The sequence below is a fragment of the Neopelma chrysocephalum genome, unplaced genomic scaffold (genome assembly GCF_003984885.1).
Source record: "Neopelma chrysocephalum unplaced genomic scaffold, ASM398488v2 Primary Assembly neopelma1_67, whole genome shotgun sequence".
In the NCBI taxonomy this organism is placed as follows: domain Eukaryota; kingdom Metazoa; phylum Chordata; class Aves; order Passeriformes; family Pipridae; genus Neopelma; species Neopelma chrysocephalum.
In genome coordinates this window covers 2,466,995-2,487,237 of record NW_020897726.1, presented here as the reverse complement: position 1 = coordinate 2,487,237, position 20,243 = coordinate 2,466,995, and the positions used below count along the sequence as shown (strand labels likewise).

Sequence of the window (20,243 nt, the reverse complement as noted above, 5' to 3'; positions counted from 1 at the left end):
AAGCTATTAAGGACTAAGCTATGATCTGCAGTCTCTTTCTTTTTTTTCTTTCTGCTCCCCTTCCTTGTAACTCATCTGTTGTGTGGGTTTTTTCCTTTTTCTGACCACTTACACTTCTTTTTACATCCTCTCTGTGCATTGTGATGCCCAACATACAAGTTGACTTATCCTGACATACAATTCAATTTATAACCTTCCTGGCACAGCTGGATTCTCCATGGCTGACACTTCTAACTGGATAGCTGCACTCTGACAAGTCAGTGGCAGCATATAGGACACAATTCCTCTGCCATGTCTTCAGAAAAATCAGTGGCAGTGTGATTCTCAGCTGTAAGCAAAATATCTCTCTATCTTACATATAATTTAATTTTCCTTCTCTACATCTCTTATATATAAATAACTTCATAGACAAAACAGATAATCTATAAATGCTAATAATAGAGAAGAAAATGGTAAAATAGGATAAAAAGACAAAAATGCCTTTAATAACGTAACTGTGAAAGATGGGGAGTGTCTGTGATGCAGAGGAAGCGGACTAATGTTTTTATTTTGTATCCATCAAGTCCACATTTCCAAATTGCACTAAAGAATTTTACATGTTCTGATTCCAAAACTCTTCTTTTCCTTTCTCTTAGGGTTTACTTGTGGCTACTATATTCTGCTTCTTCAATGGTGAGGTAAGTATGTGAAATACAGAATATTACCAGAACTTGAAAAATAGTCACACTGTTGTTCATTAATGCAGATGTGAAGCATGTCACACCACAAACTTTGAAACTACATGAAGCCGCTTTTACTCTATAGACAAGCAGCTGTGTGTGTTTTTGAAAGCTCTGTGCAGAGTGTGACTTGAATATCTCTGAGCAGATGAATCAGGTGTATTACCATTACAAAGCAGATGGCACCTAATGAGGTACAGGCATGAGACTCTCCCCTACCATCTGCAGTTTGATATGGAGGTCTAAGTAAAGGAGAAAAATGCTCTACTCCCCTTCCAGCCTGAGAACAGTGGGAAGGACTGCAATAAGCAGTGGGGACCTTCAGGGGTCTGTCCTGGAGAACCCAGTGCCGCGTTCACACCCAGAGCCATGGCAGAGGCCATCCCTGGTAGCAGCCAGAGCTGGAGGAGTGCAATTGCTTTCACTCCTTCAAGGATTAGCACTGGCCTTTTTACAGTCAATGTTTCTTGTGTAGTAATTGAGAAATAAAAGTCCTTGAGGCAAAGATCTGTCCCATTCTCTTACAACTAGAGTGTATATATGTATGTACACCTACAGGGGCTTTTAGGTCCACTTCACTACCTTTTTTTTTTTACAAAAAAATAGCAGGTACGAATATGTCAAGAACCATTTAAATTCCTACAGCAAGCCATTTTTCAAAGATGGTTGGCAAAAAAAAGCTTTTTCAATACATCAGGAGCATTTAAATGTAGCAAAATAAAACACCATATATCTTAGCAAAGTTAGGAATACCATTAAAAAGATCATTTTCAATCCAGACCAGATGAACTAGACACAGAATAAACTTTGTGATGCTAACGCATCACACGTTGTATGTCAACCTTGACAGATATTTGTGCTTCTGTAGCAAATTCCAAGTAATGATGTGACCACACTTATGTTTTGATAGAGACTTGAAGCAAATTATGTTATTGATAAGGTGCTACTGGCTGCTTTGATAACTTTCAGGATAGCAGAGAATATTAAATTCTGCCACGAGCTGTCGACATCTCTGTAGATTTGCTTGTGTCTGGCTCCCTGTGTAAATGTACAGGGAAACTCAAGAGTAGAAAAGGTGAGAGGCCTCCCACTGTAGTTCTGTGGCATGGCTTCTCAGGAAACATGAAAGAGAACAGCAAAATGTGAGCAACTACCGACCCCGGAACCTAACATGAAATGGTAGCTGTAAAGATCGTGCTACAGAAGTTCACGGTTTCATTCATTCAACTAAACAAAGTTGAAGAGATGTACAAGTCTTTTCCTGTGACATTTCTGTCCCCAGGATCTGCAGGCTACTATCACCTTTCTCCTTCTCCCTTACTGTCATCACTTGCTGGCACAGTCGTCTCCATGCCCTGGAAACACAGAAAATCTTCTGATTCTCCCTGGTAGGGGGTACCTGGCATGAAGAAAGTAGAGGCCAGTCAGGCAGTTTTTGAAGCATCCTCTCCCTGTAGGAATGACTGCGTAGCTATGTACAAGCAGTGCTCCAGTATGCCCGCACTGGCCTCCAAACTAAGTTTTGCCCCAAAATCCTGGTCTTGAACATCGCCTTCTTCATTCTCCCCAGCATCACCTTCCATTTTTTTTCAGATTAAATTTTGCAGAACAAATTTTCTTATTGTTTTATAGCTTTATTGTAAAAGGTTGTTTACTCCATAATTCTCCAACTCTAATGAGAAAACATGGATTTGTGTCTAAATTAAGGGCTGTAGCAGTGCTGAAAAAGAGGAAAGGCAGCAATAAAAGGCATTAGAAACATGAAGAGCCTTAAAGACTGTTTATTTCTTAGTTTCATCAGCTAGCTCTAATTCCAAAGTACTTTTGGCAATGCTACAGTGTCAGAAGAGCATATCCACCTTTGCAACTCCAGGAATACAATACTTGAGTTATGCAATAATGAATATATCTGAAGTATCTGCTTGCCAGTATGTACGGTTAATGATTCCTTGGTGGAGCAGCTGATCAGAAACATGACCAAGTGTCAGGCAATAAGAAGAAAGGATTCAGGTTTCCCAGACATGTTGAGAGTGATTTTGTTGGTGCTTGGGTACTTTTCAACATGACACCCATTTTTAAAATTGTATCTGCTTCGGAGTTGTCAATGGCAACTCTCAATGGCAGGAATTCTGAGAAATCCTGTCATTGTTTTCTTATAGGAAATTTTATTTACTAGACAATAAGGGAAGCTTTCTTTAGAATTTCCCATTAAGGTGAGCAGAGAGTCAGTGATGACATCTCTCTAAGACAGACTCAAGACAGTTCGGTGCTGCTTGCATCAGCACATTTCCAATAAACATCAAGCAAAGTTTATGCACTAGAGTAGCTAGGCTGGACTTTGCCAAGAGAGGATGAAAGGATTGTGATCCCCTTCCTCCCATTTTGTTCCTGCAGTTACCCAATCTGTAGATATATAAGCACAAAATCTGTAGAAGAGCAATAACAGACTAATGCCAAGCTGATATTATATCCTTCCAAAGGGAGTGCTGATCTAAGTTTGGCCAAGTGAACTCAGCTGACTCCCCCCAGTCTTGTTGTGTGCAGTAGAATACAGACCAAAGCTACAATCTGGTCTTTAATCATGATAGAAGATTGTTTCCAAGCTGCTGCATACATCTGCTGCCATAGAGGTCAAAATTACTTCTCACGAGAAAATTCAGTGTGGGGCAAGGAGATTAATTTTAGTACTACAAACAGCCTGTATAATCTGGGATTTACTTTTTCCTGCTGGAGTATTTAACTTCAAGACTGAAACACATGAAGCTTAGCCAGGACAAACAATGCTAAACTCAGAACCACCCGACAGTGTTTTACAGTGCATTCATTACCTACTACCTCACTAATCTCACTTTAGTTCCATGAGCCCATCTATAGAAAGAAATGTAAAAATAGTAATAAGAAGCTGTACCAATGCCTGCATTCATGTGGAAGAACACATAAACAAAAGATTTGGTTGACACTTTTAAAATGATATATCTTCTTGTGCATTTTCATATAAAATCTTTGTATCCAACAGAACTGTAGTTTCTCTGTCCAACAACAACAGTGTTGTACAGATGATACGAGGTCTCTGCAATAGTCTGCTCACCAGACCACATTTCCAAGCCTGGGAATGCTTCTAGGCTGCAAGGCTGGACAACAAAATGGAAAGTCAGTTTGGGGAAAAACCAGACGTATCTTACGTGTCAATGAGGCGTGAATGGCTAATGAAGAACAGAAAAGCCTTTGAAGTCTGGAATAGCAGAGTAAATAAGCTCGGATTCTTCGTTGTTTTAGTTTTTACTTTCTTTCATCTGCTATCACAGCAGAAAGCATGGCAGGCACTGCCCTGCGCCTCCTGTCCCCAGGCACCTCCTCAGTTATTAATACATTGTGGCTGTGCATGTGACTTTCAGTAATGCTGCTTACGTATTTAAAATCCATACCTGAATGGTTTTGGTTGGCACTGAGTTATGATCATCTGAGATCCTTGGAATCATAGCAGAAATCTAGATTAACAGGTTTTGCTCAAGTGCAGCAGTTTGTACAATCCATTATCCATTTGCGGCCAGATCCTTGCACAGGCGAGTGGTTCAGCAGAGAACAAACACGCAGCTGCTTTGACCTTGTGGTGTCACTTCTCTGTAGAGCCTTTTAAACCTATATAATGGCACTTCTAATAATGGGCTGAACAGGAAGGGATGTGCCTGTTCTCTCCCTGGCCATACATACAATTTAAGCATCACTCCCTTCTAAGAAAAAAAGTTATAAGCTCCTCACAACAGGCTTTGTAACACTCAGGGACATTGTTCTTCCCTCTTCAGTTAACTATGCTAACATCTCCAGACCTATGATTGTCCTGGTGGTCTGTCAGATTCCAGTTCAGCTGAAGGCAGTTTGGGAGCTTATCAGGAGCTCATCACCTGCACAGCAGCTCTTCTCCCCATGCAAGAGTGATCAAAGCCTTGGGGTCTGTGCAGGGGCCGGGGGAAGGGGGCTAGAAGAGGAACAGAAGGGCTCTAAGAGCATGTTTTTGCTGCCTTTAGTAAAGATTAATCTGAATGGAAAAAGCCCAAACACAGTCAACATGGGGCAGAGAAGGCCAGAAGTCCACAATGGCTGGCGGTGCTAGTGACCATGGTGGTGGTGTTGGAGAGGTGGCTGCAGGCAGGCAGAGCTGCTCTGCACAGACATGGTTATGGTCTAGCCAAACCACTACCCCAGTGTGATATGGGGAAAGTCACTGTCTTAGTATGTCTGAAGACTTCTTTCAGTCCCTCCCCATAGCTTCTGGAGTGACTAAGCTACAATATCCATACTGTAACATCAAAAGGCAATTTTAAAGTGACTAAACTCTTTACAGATTTTACCTTGTGTGTAATATTTCTGTATCAAGTACTAAAACTGCATTACTGTTTCACCCAGTAACTCTTTCTCACTAATAAACTTTGGTGATGGTGTGATATAAAACATCACCACAAGCAGCCATTTCACTTTAATTCTCAGTATTGGCATAGTAAACTTTGCTCACACTCCCCATAATTAAAGTGCCATTGTGACCATAGGCCTTTCCCGTGCTCAATATCTAATTAATTTGCATTCAGCCATTTGTTTTCTCTTCTTTATTTGTTAGGAGAAAGTAAATAGCAATACATTCTCCAAATGACAAACAGTGCCCACCTCAGCAGGAGCACAGAAACTCTAGGATTCCTGTCATCACAGTGCCTCACCTGCACCTGCCTACCTCTGGAGGAGGGGGTATTACATCAAACTAATCCTATTCTCACATTGTGTTCGGAATCACTGATCTAAACAAAAAAAACAACATTTTCCCACTTCCTGCTCATATCTTAGCATTACCAAGAGCCAGCACCCTGAATATGCATCTGGAGAAGGGCTTCATTTTCCCTGGCAGGACTCAGTAGCTTAAATCATATCTTAGTGACATGTATAACATCACTGTTAATGGAAAAGATGAATAAAATATTTTATTCCTAGCAGATGAATGTTCAAAGGTTGAAATTCTCTGCCATGCAGCAGGCTAAGACCAATATTTTGCAAGAACAGAACCTGTTCTTAACTTATCAGGACAAAATCTCTGTTTAGCTGTACTAATCCTCCAACTCTTTTTTTCTACAGATTAGTCCTGACAAGCTCTAGAAGTACTTACACTTTGACATTCATGGCCAGTTTTACTCAAGACTAAGTTTCTTCAGATATCACAATGCATTAGGCATTCCAGGGGCAAGAATCCAGCTGCAGCATCAGATGGGTTTTAATCCCCATTCCTTCTTCCTCTTCCCTCTTCTACTATAGCATCCTACTGTGTTCCCATGCAGCAATCTGTTCCACGTTTATAGAATGAACTGAATTACACATTCTCTTCACAAGCAGCAACAACTGCAGAAACTCTTATTGCTGCCATAAGGTAGGCAGGGAAAGAGTTAAGGCCAAGAGCAGAACAACTGCTTCTGGAGAAGACAGGAGGAGAGAGGCAGACTGAACCTGATGAAATCAGACCTGGAGCTTTTCCTTTTCCTTCCATTTTCCTTTCCTTTTCCTTTCCTTTTCCTTTTCCCTTCTCTCCCCTCCTTTCCCCTCCCTTTCCCTTTTCTTATTTTAGAAGTTCTACAGTTTCAGGGGTTTACATTATGCCTCACTCTTAAGTGTGTGTTTCTTTAACAGGTCCAGGGAGCTTTGAAGAGGCAATGGACACAGTACAAAACTCAGTGGGGCCAAAGGCGCCGCGAGCACTGTTCCACACGATCTACCTCCTACACGGCAACATCAATCACAGAGGTCCCCGTTTACCTGTATCATCATGATTCCAACAATGAACAGCTAAATGGAAGATACGTAGAGGACTCTGAACTCGTTGCATTAAAGTCTGGAGAGACATCTACCTAGCTCAGCACCAGCCATTGCAAACACATTGTTTCATGTTTTGCCTGTGAACAAAGTGGGGAGAAGGGTGGGAGTGTGGAAATCCAAGATGCTGTGTCAGAGTGCAGGCCCAGGTGGAAGGACACATCGTATTCAAACCACATCAGCCTCTGACAGCAATGGTGTGAGGGAGTCTGATGCAGACCTGAAAATAGTATTTCTTCCTGTGCGCTGCAGCAGGGAGTGAACATGGACCTGCCCGCCAGGCTGTGTAATCTCCACATCTCCTGATACCAGCCATATAAAGTGACCACCCAACATTCGTAACAACTGCAGGTAGCCCATAGCAAACAGGAAAGAAAGAACCAGTATGTGGCAATTGGAAACTTTTTTTCTCTACTTTTTCTTAGTTTTTAAACTACCAACTTTAACAAGATGTAACTGGCTTAGAGTCCTTTATTTTTCCCTTTTAATGAGCTTTATGACTGCTTCAAAGATTTTGCACATTGCAAGACAAATCAAATATATGAACAGCAGAAAGTCACTCCAAAGTATTGAAATCCTCATATTTCCAAAGGATGCCCCAAAATATTACCAACCCCAAAGGATACCCAGAATATTATCATCCCATTAGCAGGTGCATAAAGCAAATGAAGGTGAAATAGTCATTGCATACCAAGATCTCAGACACCCTCAGAGAAACAGATCAGTTCTTCAGGCTGCATCACACAAACCCTGAAGGCATCTAAAAATAGTTTTTGTTTAACAATACCGAGAGTTCAAGAATATTTATTTATAGGAAAAATTGTGACTACTACTTTGCCCAGAAACTCATCATTAAGGCACAATTTTTTGTGAAATTTGTTTGGAAATTACAGTTTTATTTAATGGACTTTCTGAGATTAATGTCAGATGAATGTTTGTCTCTGTTATAAAATTGTGATCATGACAGTAAAGGTAAAGATGCCATGTAAGAAATGAGAAACTAATGTCTTAGCACAGGACGCATCTATTTTTAGAATCTAATTGCTCTCCTGAGTTCCAGTCATTAGATAGTCCTGCCAAAAACCTTGATAACCTATTTCAGATTCTATTGAAATTAGCAGACAAATCCCTGCTAACTTCAATGAGTGGTGAACAACTCTCTTCAGTGTTCGGGAATGACTTTGGTGTAGACCTCAAAAACAGGAGACCACTTCGTTCATAGTGATTTGAAACAATTTTTAAATATTGTGTCCAACCAGGCTGTTTTTCCTTGCTTTACCCTTAATTTGTAGATATTAAATGGAGGGACAATGTACATGACTACCTACATGAGTCACCATCTTGCTGGAAAAGTCCCTTCCAGGAATGAGTTCATGAGGGATAGGTGTAAACCCAGCACTGAGAGAGGGGACTGAATTCCCACTACCCATACAAGAGGCAATGCCTTGCAGAGAAGAAGGTTACTCCATTTTTGCCACCAGCACACGCACACAACCTCTGTGCACCACCAACACTTCCCAGTGTGAGGAATGAGCTGCTGGCTCTGCGACCGTGGAACGAGAGGGAGGAGCTGGGGAACAAGAACAAGCTGTCTTGCAGATCATCACATGGTTAATCCAGTGGAACACTTACAAAAAAATACCTTTGTGTATTTTGTTCCAACCACATACCTACTTTTCAGACTTCAAGGAATATGAAGATAGTTATTTTTTCAGGCAACAATGTTTCTTGCATTGTTATTTCTGTTTTCACCAGTGAACAGTAGGAAGCAGAGGAGTCAGTTGTTAAAGGCAATAAAGTGGCTCTGCTATGAATGCTGTATTTCTGAAGTGCTTTGGGACACACCACACTTCCTGGGAGTGCTCCAGAAGGCATTCCTGGTTTCTAAAGATACAAATGAGCTGATGTAAAAGAAGTGTGCAAAATATTAAGAGTTTAATAATGAACATGTTGGTTTTAATGATGTACATGTTTACAACATGTAAGTGCAAGTTGTTTCACTGTCTGTTATGTTCATGTGGATGTACAAAATGGAAATGCTTTGCTATTATAATGATTATGTTCTTTCTTCACTATTAAGAGTTTCTTGCTTTGTTTAGTAGAGTGCTCTGAAAAGTCAGGATCTGAGGTTTAAGGTCTCAGTTGGAGCTTCAGTGTGGTTGCAGCAGTCTTTGTGGAAGCTTTGGTTTCAGTGGAGGGATGATGATTTGCAGCCACTGAAGCTTTGGTCTCACATACACACTGAGTTTAGGGTTGTCATCACCCTTGGGCTTTGTAGGAAAGGCTGAGTTTTGAAGGTATTTACTGAGTAATTTCTAATCAAAATACTTTCTGATGGGAAATGCTATTTTCCTCATCTCCAGATGGTTTGAAATGTTTTCATTGCACTCATAAGGTACATTTCATTCTCTGCTTTATAAATAGTACCATACACTAGTGACGGTAATATTAGGAATCCTGATACAACTTCAGTAATTACAATTATGACAGTAGGGTGGCTTGACTCTAACACATTTCACAAGAACAGCAGAAATGCATAATTAACATATAATTGTATCAAAAAGTAGGAAAGGAGCTGACACTTTAATCCATGAATGCAAGGTGTATTTTAAGAGGAAAACAACCTTACATTAATCACCTCTGCAGTATCTGTTTCCTCTCAAACACACCACACCCAACACATGAAAACCCAGTTTACTGAAAATTTGCTCCAGCAGAAGTGGTTGCTTTGTTTGAGCAACGAAATCTATCAGGAAGATGCTGGTTGTTATTCTTTACAGGGTACAGAAACATAGCACAAATTAAAAGATTTGTTGTGGCATGGAATGTCAAAAGTAAGACTTGATTTTTATTTCATTTACTTAATAAATATATTTTAGCTAAAATAAAACAGCAACAAAGATAGAACAGACAATTTTATCTGTATTAAAACTCTTAGCAATAATGCTACCTTAATTAAAACATTACAGAGCGCTCATATAGCACAATAACTTTGCTTTGGGTTAAAAACAACCATGCAAATATGGTGAATTTCTGTTCTCCCATCCTTTGCTAGTCTCAATAAATAAAATCTGAGCAGATTTTCAAAGATGCAAATCTGAAATACTAACAATGTGAAGGTACCTACATATCCACTGCTTGGAATTTTAAAATTCTAATGTGTCTTCATAAAGCTAAATATGCACAGTTATTTGATCACTGCTCAAAAATATCAGGATTTGTGACCTAAAACACATTTGTATTGATACAGTAGTTGATCCCAAGCCAATGAGACTCTACAGTGTGTGAAATATGCCCTGTCTGCCCTCTGGCAGCATGGAAGACCTGAACCAAACCATGTGCAATTTGGACCCAGTTCTGCCACATGGAGGGGGAAAAAAAAAGTCATTGGCCAGCAGTGAGGGAAAGTCAGACCTCCAGCTTGGCATACCTCGGGAGGAAGAACATGATCAGCTTCTTAGTCAACTATCTAGTGAAATTTAAGTCCCTGGCAAGCCCTGAGATTTAGGATGGTGCCAGAAATGACAGCAATGTTTTGACACCTGTAGTTCTGTGCCAGCTGTAGTAATTAGGGTACCTGTAAGATTTAAGTTCAAAGTACCCTTTTCATGACCTCCAGGTGTTTCTGTGCAGTACAGAATTTTTCATATACTTCCAGATGGATCCCAAATCTATATTTAATGATCCCTTTATTGAGTATTTAGAGCATCGTTGAGAAAATAAAGTAATTCTCATAATCTCAAATATAGAACAGTATGTCCCCCTCATCGTAATGAAAGAGAGTTGTTTTAACCAGTCAAATCAAGCAGTGAGAAAGTTACCATTACTGAGCATGTCATACTGCTGCTGGAGAAGAAAGCAGCATGGTAAGATGACAAACGGGGATGTTATATATGAGCCTCATAAAACACAAATTGCCACAGACAACATTGGGGATGATTTAGGCCTGGCTCACTTGCACTGGCAGACGGATCGTTTAGATGACCTGCCAAATTCCTGTCAAAACTTATTTTCTATGATTTTGTAGCAGCAGAGATGGGTACTGTGCTCTGCTGGGGCAGGAAGGTACTTACCTCTCATGAAATGCCACTTAAGATTTTCTTTATAATCCAATTTCAGGACCTCCCAAGCCTATCTTAAAAAGAAACCAACTATCTTCAGTCAGTTTTTAAAGGACATTGTATGTCTGCACTAATTTTAATAATCTGGTCCCTCTTCTCTCACTGTAACCAAATGCAACTTTGAGAAGTGACTACACCACAGGAGGTTACTTTGTCTAATGTGCAATGTGCAGATGTGTGACTACATGGAACTCCTCCATTCCCAAGTGCTAGTGATGTTGGTTTGCATAATATGGTCAAATAGATACAGCTCTTTCCCTCATCTGCTCTGCATTTCTGTCCACCTCAGTATTGCCACCATAAGAAGCATTTACTTCCCAATCTGTGCATCCTACACATTTTCAGCAGAAACATTTTTCCTTTACAGTTTGCGTCTACTACCCGCTGGAATTATGGAAATGGTAGGTGCAGATTTAAAGCTAAATTAAGCATAAAAGTCTGAGCACGCAGATCAGGTATCTTTAGAAGCAGAGGAACATTATCTTTCTATTTTTGACAGAATGCAATCCTGTCATTTGAAGAAAAGAACAAAAAAATCTTAAAAAGTTGAATGTCAGATAAGAGGCACCAAAAAAGCAACCATCTGGCAATTCTAGATAGCATACATACATATATACATATGAATTATTACATATTATATATATTTTTACAATGAATTGTTATAAGAACTGTGCTCAGGTAGAAAGTGACCTATCATCCCCCCCAAAATGCACAAAGCCAAAGTCAGGAGTGGAAGAGACTGTGGGGCAGAGAAGGTATGTACCCTCCCTTAACTACCGTAATGCTTTCTGAGGACCCTATGGATCACCGATCCACCCACTCCCATACCAGATATGTTCACAATGGGAATGACTTGGCCAAGAAACGCTGGCTACACTGCATTTCTCAGTTTGCTAAACCAACGTTGAGCTGATGAAAAGGGCTGACTGGGAGGTGAGCAGGAATAATCTCTTTCCCAACTGCATGTCTGCTCTCCAACAGATAACCTCATTTATCTCACCAGCATAAGACTTACTATTGTGGAGAAGACTGACCTTAGATCAGGCAGCTCCTTGGTATGGAAAACCTTTTATATCATTTTACCCTGAGTAATACAGCAGTAATTCTCACTGACTTCAGCAATGTGGCTAAGGGCAGGATTTCTCCCTCTCTGATTTTAGAGGTTATCTAAATATCTAACAAACACTGAAAATACTTGGTGTAATACAGTCTCACCTTCATATTTAACATCAAAATCCCAGTTCATCTGTATTATGCTGCATATAGACTGTTTAAGGTGACAAGATACTATTTTTATATTTTCCTGGGGGGATTTTTGAGAAATGTTTGATGTCTACTAGCACCATGTTTATATATGCTACATGTATTGGACAAACTTCGCAAGTTACTTGGCCATTAACATATATTTTCATTGTTATAGGTAAAAAGATAAATAGTTGCTTATGTTAAATGCTTAGCATATAACAGCTTCCAGAAGATCAAAATAAAAAGAATGAAAAAGGCTCTCGGAGTCCATGCTGACCACATAGAAAAACCTGAGAGATGGAAACCCCTTGTATTCTACTCTTCTCTCTTACCTCCTAATTATTTTTTTAGTTTTGAGCAAACAAAGTCAAAGTGTCTCAGTACAGATGGTGGCACAAAGCTGATCGGAACCATGTTATCTGGATCGGTTCTTCTGGGAGATGATTGGTACACATGGAGATGTACAGCTCTTCCCACTGACCACTGCAGTGTGTGTGTGCAAGCAAGATTTTAATGAATAAACCCTCTAGGTATATATAACATCACAATTAACAGTCCTTCTGAGAAGGAGTGGGAGAGGCTTCTGCACAATTTAAAAAAATCTGTGAAATAAGGTCCATGAAGAAAAGAAGCTGTATCTCAGGTTCAGAGACAGCATCACCACTAGATGCTTCCACGGGGAAAAAAGGTGCATAAAATAGCTGTCTAAAATGATTGTTGCTCTATAAAAGATCAGAGCCCATATTCTACTTGCTGGAGATTGTGTAGGCAGGTTTATCAAGTTCAGGCCCAGAACAAATGAAAAGGAAATAACTTAAAAAAAGGTTTTTCTTATTGAATTATTTCATACTACAGGCTTTTTTCTTTTATGAGCTCTTTTATTGTCTTTGGGTTTATAGCAAATATTTAACACCAAAGGACCGAGCCACCATGCTCATGATTGCCTCTCCAGCAGCAGAAGAGAGATGCCTCTCTGGAGAGGCTGCAGCTTTGACCTGGCAGCCGTTCAGAGTCTTCACGGGAATTATGATGCAAGTGTATCCAACACGAGGTAACCTTCAATTTTGGAAGGAAGGATTGGAAGGATTTTTCATTTTATTTCTGTGCCGTGAAATTTCTTCTTTATAGCAGACTTCTTAGGAAGTCGGACTTAGTGAGAAAGTGGAAGGGCAACGGGTCACTCCAGATGTGCCATCATCTACACAGGCACTGCCATATACACGATGAACAGTTCGTCATGACTTCTCAAGTTTTGGTAAATGCCAAAAATACCCAAAAAACAGGTCATATTTCTCCATCCTAACTATAGCCCATGTGGAAGTCCTTGGTATCAGTTTTTCTTATATGTCAGGATATCACGAGCAAAGGTCCCTGTTTTTCAGCCATTTGTTTTACATTACACAAGTACTAACACTCCTGAGTGCAGAATGGTGCATCAGTTGCCAACCAGTTACCCATGCATGTCAGCAAAAGAAATTAATGCAATCAGGACAAAGAAATTAAATAAATACATTTTATGCTCAGCATATATAGTCTTTGTAAATTAGCAACACACCTTCAGTAATCAAAACATATACAAAAAAGTCTGGGTATAATTTAAACAATTCCATGTGTATATAAAAGTTTTTGGTTTGTTTTTTTTCTGTAATTCTTATCTAGATAGAATATTACTATATGCACATGGCAGGAAAGTTTTATGCAATTAAATTTTGTTGGATGATGCTTGAAATGCATGGTTCACAAAATGGAAAAGGCTTCAAAATGTAGGAAGACTTCCCATGCTGGCAAATGTGAGGCACAGACACAAGCCAAAAATTCATTGTTCATGATTGATACAAATGAAAACACGGTTATAACTGAATTATCCCTGAGTTTGATATATGCCAAGAAATTCATTGTCTACTTTAGTATTTACTGTGTAATGTGTTTTTATGCCATAAAAATACACTGATAATTTTCTACACCACATGTATGTTTCTGATTGTAAACCAATTGTTCTGTTGCTGTGTGCTGTACATAAGCTAAACCTTGCTGTAAGTATAGAAAACCTTCTTACAAAGAAATACTGACCAACGATGTGAGTGAAATCTCAACCTTACTGAAATCAAAAGCATCAGCTTCTTGAGTTCTGTGGGAACAAGTATTTCATCCTTTACAGATCCTGTTTTACCAGCCTTAATGGCTGTGGATGGATCGGGAGGGGGATGCTTGGTACTGCCCCTGTAACACACATGTCCCCCACAGGAGCTGCAAACGTGGGGGCTGCTGTTGTCTTTTCAGGTCATTCCCCCAAAGATCTGGGGAGGTTGATCAGATAGCAATGCTAGAGAAAACAATGCAGGAGTTAAGCCTTGCTCTGACATTTCCTAATGCAGCAGATGCAGGAACACAGAGCCCTGGAGAGGGTTTTCACATACCCTCAAAAGTTTGACCTGCTCTTGCCCTGGTGGGATCCATGCTGAGATAAGTGCCAGTCAATCACCCTTTCTTAATTTATGTCTTGCACAGGAGCATTTTAGATGCAATTTCTTTGGTACAGAACAGAGTATTTGGCAAATTTTGGTTTTGTGAGAGGTTGATTTTAATCTTTGCGATTAAAGTCAGACTCATTTTAGAACCATTGGAATGTCTTCTTCTCTTAAGATATTCAGATATAAACAAACACCAAACCACTGGTTCTTAAACAGTTGAATAACCCTCACACCATCAAGAGCTTTCTTAAATTCTCTGACAGCTATGAGCTAGTAGCACAATAGCATTAAAGGTCACAGAAATATCTGTTAAAATCAAGAAAAAAATTGTGGTTAAGGCATTGGGCTGCATGGACTTGGCAAACTTACGTTTGGGTCATGTCCCTGCCACAAACTTACTGTGTGGTCCTGAGAAAATGATTGCAAACAAAGTGCCAGACTCACTGAATCCGCTGAAACTTCCACTGACAGATTTAGGCTCTTACACCCAAAATTTAGACTTTACTCCAAGCATATTTTCATTGGTAAAAATTCTCAACCTGTCAGACCATTTTATTGTAGACCAACAACTGTAGACATGTATTGTAGACATCTAAGCTGTCTCTAAGCTGTCTCTAAGTCGTCTCTAAGTCCAAAGTTCCCCACAAGACAATGGTCAGTGGGGAAAAGCTGTCTCTTCCTCCCTGCAAACAGTGAATTCCTCAGTGATTGATCTGGCTCTCAGCTCTCTGACAGGAATTTTGTACCAAAAATTTTTTGTACCAAAATTTTGTACTTTGCAGTAGTGTTCGGCCATGAGCACTAATTAATTTCTTCCCTCTGGATAGTGAATTCTTTAAAATATTTAAAACATTTTTAAAGAATCAGAAGGAAAAACATTCAACAATTGCTTCTAAGAAAGCCCTGTCTTAGGGAACTTTCTAGCATGCTGTGATACAGAGACCACATACATGCATATATTTAAAAATTCACATATAATGCAAAATACCTACATAGACTCTACAGCTATAGCTCCAGTCATCTGACTGTGTTTCAAGTCATGCAATTTCAAGTGTTGCTGGGCAGGAAGGGGATTCAGCTCCTACACTTGATGCTGCTGCAATTCATTTGCTGAAAGGTGGCTATTAGACTGGGGCACAGCTGGTGTGCAGAAGGGCTGGATATATTGCACGCATTTTTAAATGCCCATGTCTGAATCTGAACTCTTCACCATGAATGAGGCCCATCTACATATAAATGTTTAAAAAAAAATTGCATATTAAATGCATGCAATACATACAGTATTATCTTCAGTCTTTGCTAGCAACCTTTTTATGTTCATTTTCTCTGTTTCTGCTGTAAAATTGCCTCTCTCTGGTCAAGAAGACAATATGCGCACTGTCACTGTGCGCACCACCGGCGACAAAGTTACCAAGAAAGTTAAAATCTCCTTTGTGTCACCTGATGAACACACCTCTGTTGGTACAAGGGCAAAATGGACATGGGCAAGGCATTCCTGCACTGTGTGTGAATGTCAGCATCCCTCAGAAAGAAAAAGTCCAAGAGGCTTTTCCCAGATTATTTCACTAATATTCAAAAATATCAACTCCTCAGCAGAATCTGGTTTTGGCAGAGGTGCTTATCAATCTTCCAGGAGAGACCTGCTTCTGATGCAATGTTTCACATTAGATGAAGCACCACCAACGAGCAATATACTCAAATAACAGTAGGCAATTTTACCTGCATGGGGCATCTCGGTGTTCAAATGCCTCCTAAGAATATTTTCATTCAGACAAGGTGCAAAGACTTTCAGTGGCACCTCCCAAATATAGTTGCATTTGCTATTCTGCTCACTGAATTAAAAAGGTGCTCAGGAGAGGCTGGAGCATTGCTACACCTCAGGTTCCTTGGGCTGGCAAATGTACCTAATAGATATATGCTTTTTTGGCATCAAGTATGTATTTATTTAATGGAACCTTCTGCACCTAAAGAGTATCTGCAAAAAAACAGGGGGAAAACTTTTTTGGTTTTCATATTCTTTGGACAAGTTACAAGATTGATGGACTTCTGTTAGCAGTTACCTGTGTTAGAAATAGAAAGTCTTCCTCATTTGAGGGACAGATGGCCCCAGAGGGTTCTGAGTGTCTGTCTTAGCAGGTACTTTAAGGACATTAGACAAACTCAGAACTGACAGAGATGTACCTAGCTGTTGTCTTTCATAATATTGTGATAACAAATAATTGCGTGTTAACAATATTCCATTTTCAGTGGGGAAACTCTCCTCCAAGCTTCAAATATTTGCTTCTCTTCCGGAGGGTTGCTTATTTATCCTGGCAATAAAGCATTCATAATATTGCCCATGAAAATAGACTTCATCCCTATGGATATTTTTCCATAATGTTGCTAGTAATTCAGATTCAAAATGCAGAAAAATGGTGTGTGTCCATGCAGTTTAAAAGCAACAGCCAATGATTGCTCCATTTCCAAATTGAAAACCACTCTACTTCACAGAATTTTGTACGTTTCTCTGCTGTTTTCGGATATTGCTCTGAGATTCTTCTCTGCTGCAAGACATTAGTGACTTTCACAAATGGCTTTTGAGTGTGAATGGATTTTGTAATGGCAAAAAAACCCCAAAACACCAGATGTTTTTGCTCATATGGATTTCAAGGACACAGGTAAGAGGTGGTTTGTGTTCAGACTGTGTGACTGAGACTTGTAGAATGGGCATGAAGCCTTTTACATGTTACAGCAAGAGAGAAAGCCTAGCTATTCAAAGGTATTTTAGTACCATGAATTTCTAAAATTCATTTAAGGATGGGCTCAAGTTTAGACAATTGTCCCCCTGGCTCTGTTAGGTCAAATAATCTGTACTTTTATTTGTTCTGCTAAGTATCCCCCAATTTAACAATTCCATAAGGCACAGCATGGAAAAGGTTATGTCAGAGTAATAATCTCCAAACCAAGATCTGATACCTAATGGTGTAGGAGCAAGGTAGTGAATACTTCTGCAAGTCTAAAATTAACCCCCCAAATAATCTGCCATAGCAGAAGGATTCATAACACATCAGTACCTCTATTGTGACTACAGCCATTGCCCTGTGCCCGCAAACAGCCACTTTATTTCTCCTAAAAGCCCAAACTCTTCCTTGTCATGAAAGCCTTGAAAACTTCCCACTGCCTTCATGCTGGAAAGCCTCTATCCTTTTGACATTCTCAGGCTAATTTAACATGAAATGGATGGGACATTCTAGCGCTGATGGAGCGTGCTGTTTTGTCCTTTGCTGGCAAGAATGACAGCAGTAGAAGTCTTGGTTAATCTTCATCAGCTTCCTTTGGGTTTGGAGTCTGTCTCCACTGTTTGTGTGTTAGTTGTGACAGATTCAGAATGGATGCAGACTGAGAGCGATTTTCCTGCACTTTTCTATTTTCTCAAAACCAGGTTGTGTTGGATGCAGCACCTTGGAAAATACATCTGAAATCAACAGAGTTGTGCTATTTTTGTTGCGCTTCAAAAAATACAGCTCATTGTACTTCTTGGGAAACAAATCTGAGTAAATAATAAAGCCAAGTTTCAGTGTGGTCAAATTAGAAGCATCTGCAACATTAAACCATAATTTCCAAGATGGAAACTACAATAAGCAAAATACAGTGTTACAGTTGATATTAAGAAGAAATTGGGATTAAAGAGGAGTCATGGTGAAATATGGTGGTAGAATATAGGGGTTCTAGTTGCATTTTCGTACAGAACTCAAAATGCAATATTCATAACACAATCCTGCTTTGGACATCTTTTCTTACAGCATAATTTTTCCTCTCTTCATGTCTATCTCTCAGACAACTGCCATTGTCATCCTAATTCAACTGACTGGTTTCAAAGTGTCAGGATTTCTGAAGACCATGCACATGAGTAGGGTCACCTCACTTCTTGGATTCCTTGCTAAGAGTATATTCTTACTTGCTCCATTTTTTTCCCTGATATTGAAAGAAGGCATAGACAGTGGAGGAACTGTGTCTTCCTGTTGACTTGGTTCTGGTTTCAGGTTTTCACAGCTCTCAGAGGAGGTCTCGGTGTGGGGGTTTGGTTGTTATTTCTTCACTGGTGATGATTCTGGTCACAAACCCATAGGGCAAAATGTCAAAGATGAAAAGTTTCCCTCACTGCCCAAACAACACAGATTACAGTGACTGGGGAAAAAAAATAAATAATTTATTAAAAAAATTGGTGGGGATGTATATTAAATTCCTGTGAGCTACAAGGAATTTTCTTTGGAGATGGTACAAGCTCCTTTAATTATAGCATCACAAAACAAGAAAGAAACTCTACTGTGAAGAACTTTTCTAGTTTTTCTAGCTCTAAACTGTGTGTTGTGGGGCACACATGTTATAAGGTTACTTTCTTTCTTAGGCTTGTCAGGATCTCATAAAAGGAGCACCAACACCACTTTACTTTATGATGCACAGCCCATGCAGAAGTCATTATCAATCTGCATGAAGCTGAGAAAACCTCCCTGAGCCAAAAATAGAGGGATTTGCAAGGTTATAATTTTTCTGACAATCTGACTGTAACTGAATATATACAAGTTAACACATTTGAAGTTATCTACCTTTAAAAAAACATGGCATCCAAATGGAACATATTTCCTATTGAAAAGGCCAAGCTTGAGAGCTTTCAAATCACACTAGCATCACTGCTGTCCAGAAGCTATTTGGCTGCATGAAAATGGTGTTGATAAAATGTGTGTTGATCTGTTTTTATTTTGTTTTAGAAATATCTCTAAAGAATCCAAACAACATTTTTATGCATCCAGACTTCTTTAGCTAAGGTATTCATACTTTTTCTACTGATGACCAGTAAGAAAAGAAAATCATGAAATTTTTTGTACTCCTCCCAAACACAAGTAGGACAGTGTCCTTCACTGCTCAGAGCTATCTTTCAGGTTCTGTTTAAGCTGATTGAGACAATCATAGTCTTTATTATGATTATTATTTATTTAAGTGTTTTCATTACCAAAAGATCCTAGGCAATGGCTAGAAGTGCTGTTTCCTAGGTATAGCAAGGCAAAGTCAACAGGAGAGTTGACTCCTGAAGAGCTCAGGAGTCTGCCCACAAACACTGTTTTCACTGCCCATGCTGAAATTACACAGGGCAGGTGAGCAAAGGGCTGATGCCTGGGCATGGGGCACTTCATACTTTGAGGAAGGAACACTGGGAATTCATTCTGCAAAGTGCAGAAGCAATGCAAGTCAAAAAATGTATATGTTTTCTTACAAATATATATGTATTTACATGTAAATGTGTGTACCTTTTAATACTTGAACAAATTTCATCGAGGTCCCATGCAAGCTATTCTTTACATGCACCCCAAGGGTAATGAGTGTGTTTGGAGCAGGCAAAGTAACCAGGAGGCAAATAGGCTACCATGCAGCCAACTACCCTCGCAATGAACAAAGGGGTTTGGGTTGACTAAAACAGTATTATGACGTAATGAAGCACCTTTTTTTTTTTTGACTGGCAATAACTATCTTGGGGGGTGTTTGTTTTGGTTATTTTTGTTTGGGGCTGTTCTTATCTGTCCTGCACCAGGGGTTCAGGGAGCTCTCAGTCCCTGCAGTGGAAGGACGAGAGCCTTGCCTGCCGCGGCTCCCACGCCACCCCGCAGCTTGCTGTTTTTCCACCTGACGTGATGTATTTTACAGAAGTGCCAGCAGAGGTTAACACTTCATTAACAAATTTCTCTTTTTCTTTAAGAACTATTTTTGTTATTTTCAAGATCCCTTACTTCCTAATTAATTCTTCTGTCATCTTTTTTTCACAGTGCCTCAGCCAGCAGAGTATAATCTTTAATACATTAAACAAC

At 39.6% G+C, this 20,243-nt stretch overlaps 1 protein-coding gene across 1 annotated transcript in view; it reads left to right on the top strand.

Annotated features, from left to right (window-relative positions):
- Window positions 1–9,677, top strand: part of CALCR (calcitonin receptor) — a 156,106-nt gene extending 146,429 nt beyond the window's left edge. Inside the window, exons 13-14 of the mRNA XM_027684792.1 lie at window positions 636–677; window positions 6,384–9,677. Of these exons, the coding sequence (XP_027540593.1) occupies window positions 636–677; window positions 6,384–6,605 (264 nt within the window). The 3' untranslated portion in view covers window positions 6,606–9,677. The remainder of the gene's footprint in view (window positions 1–635; window positions 678–6,383) is intronic.
- The last annotated feature ends 10,566 nt before the right edge of the window (window positions 9,678–20,243 follow it).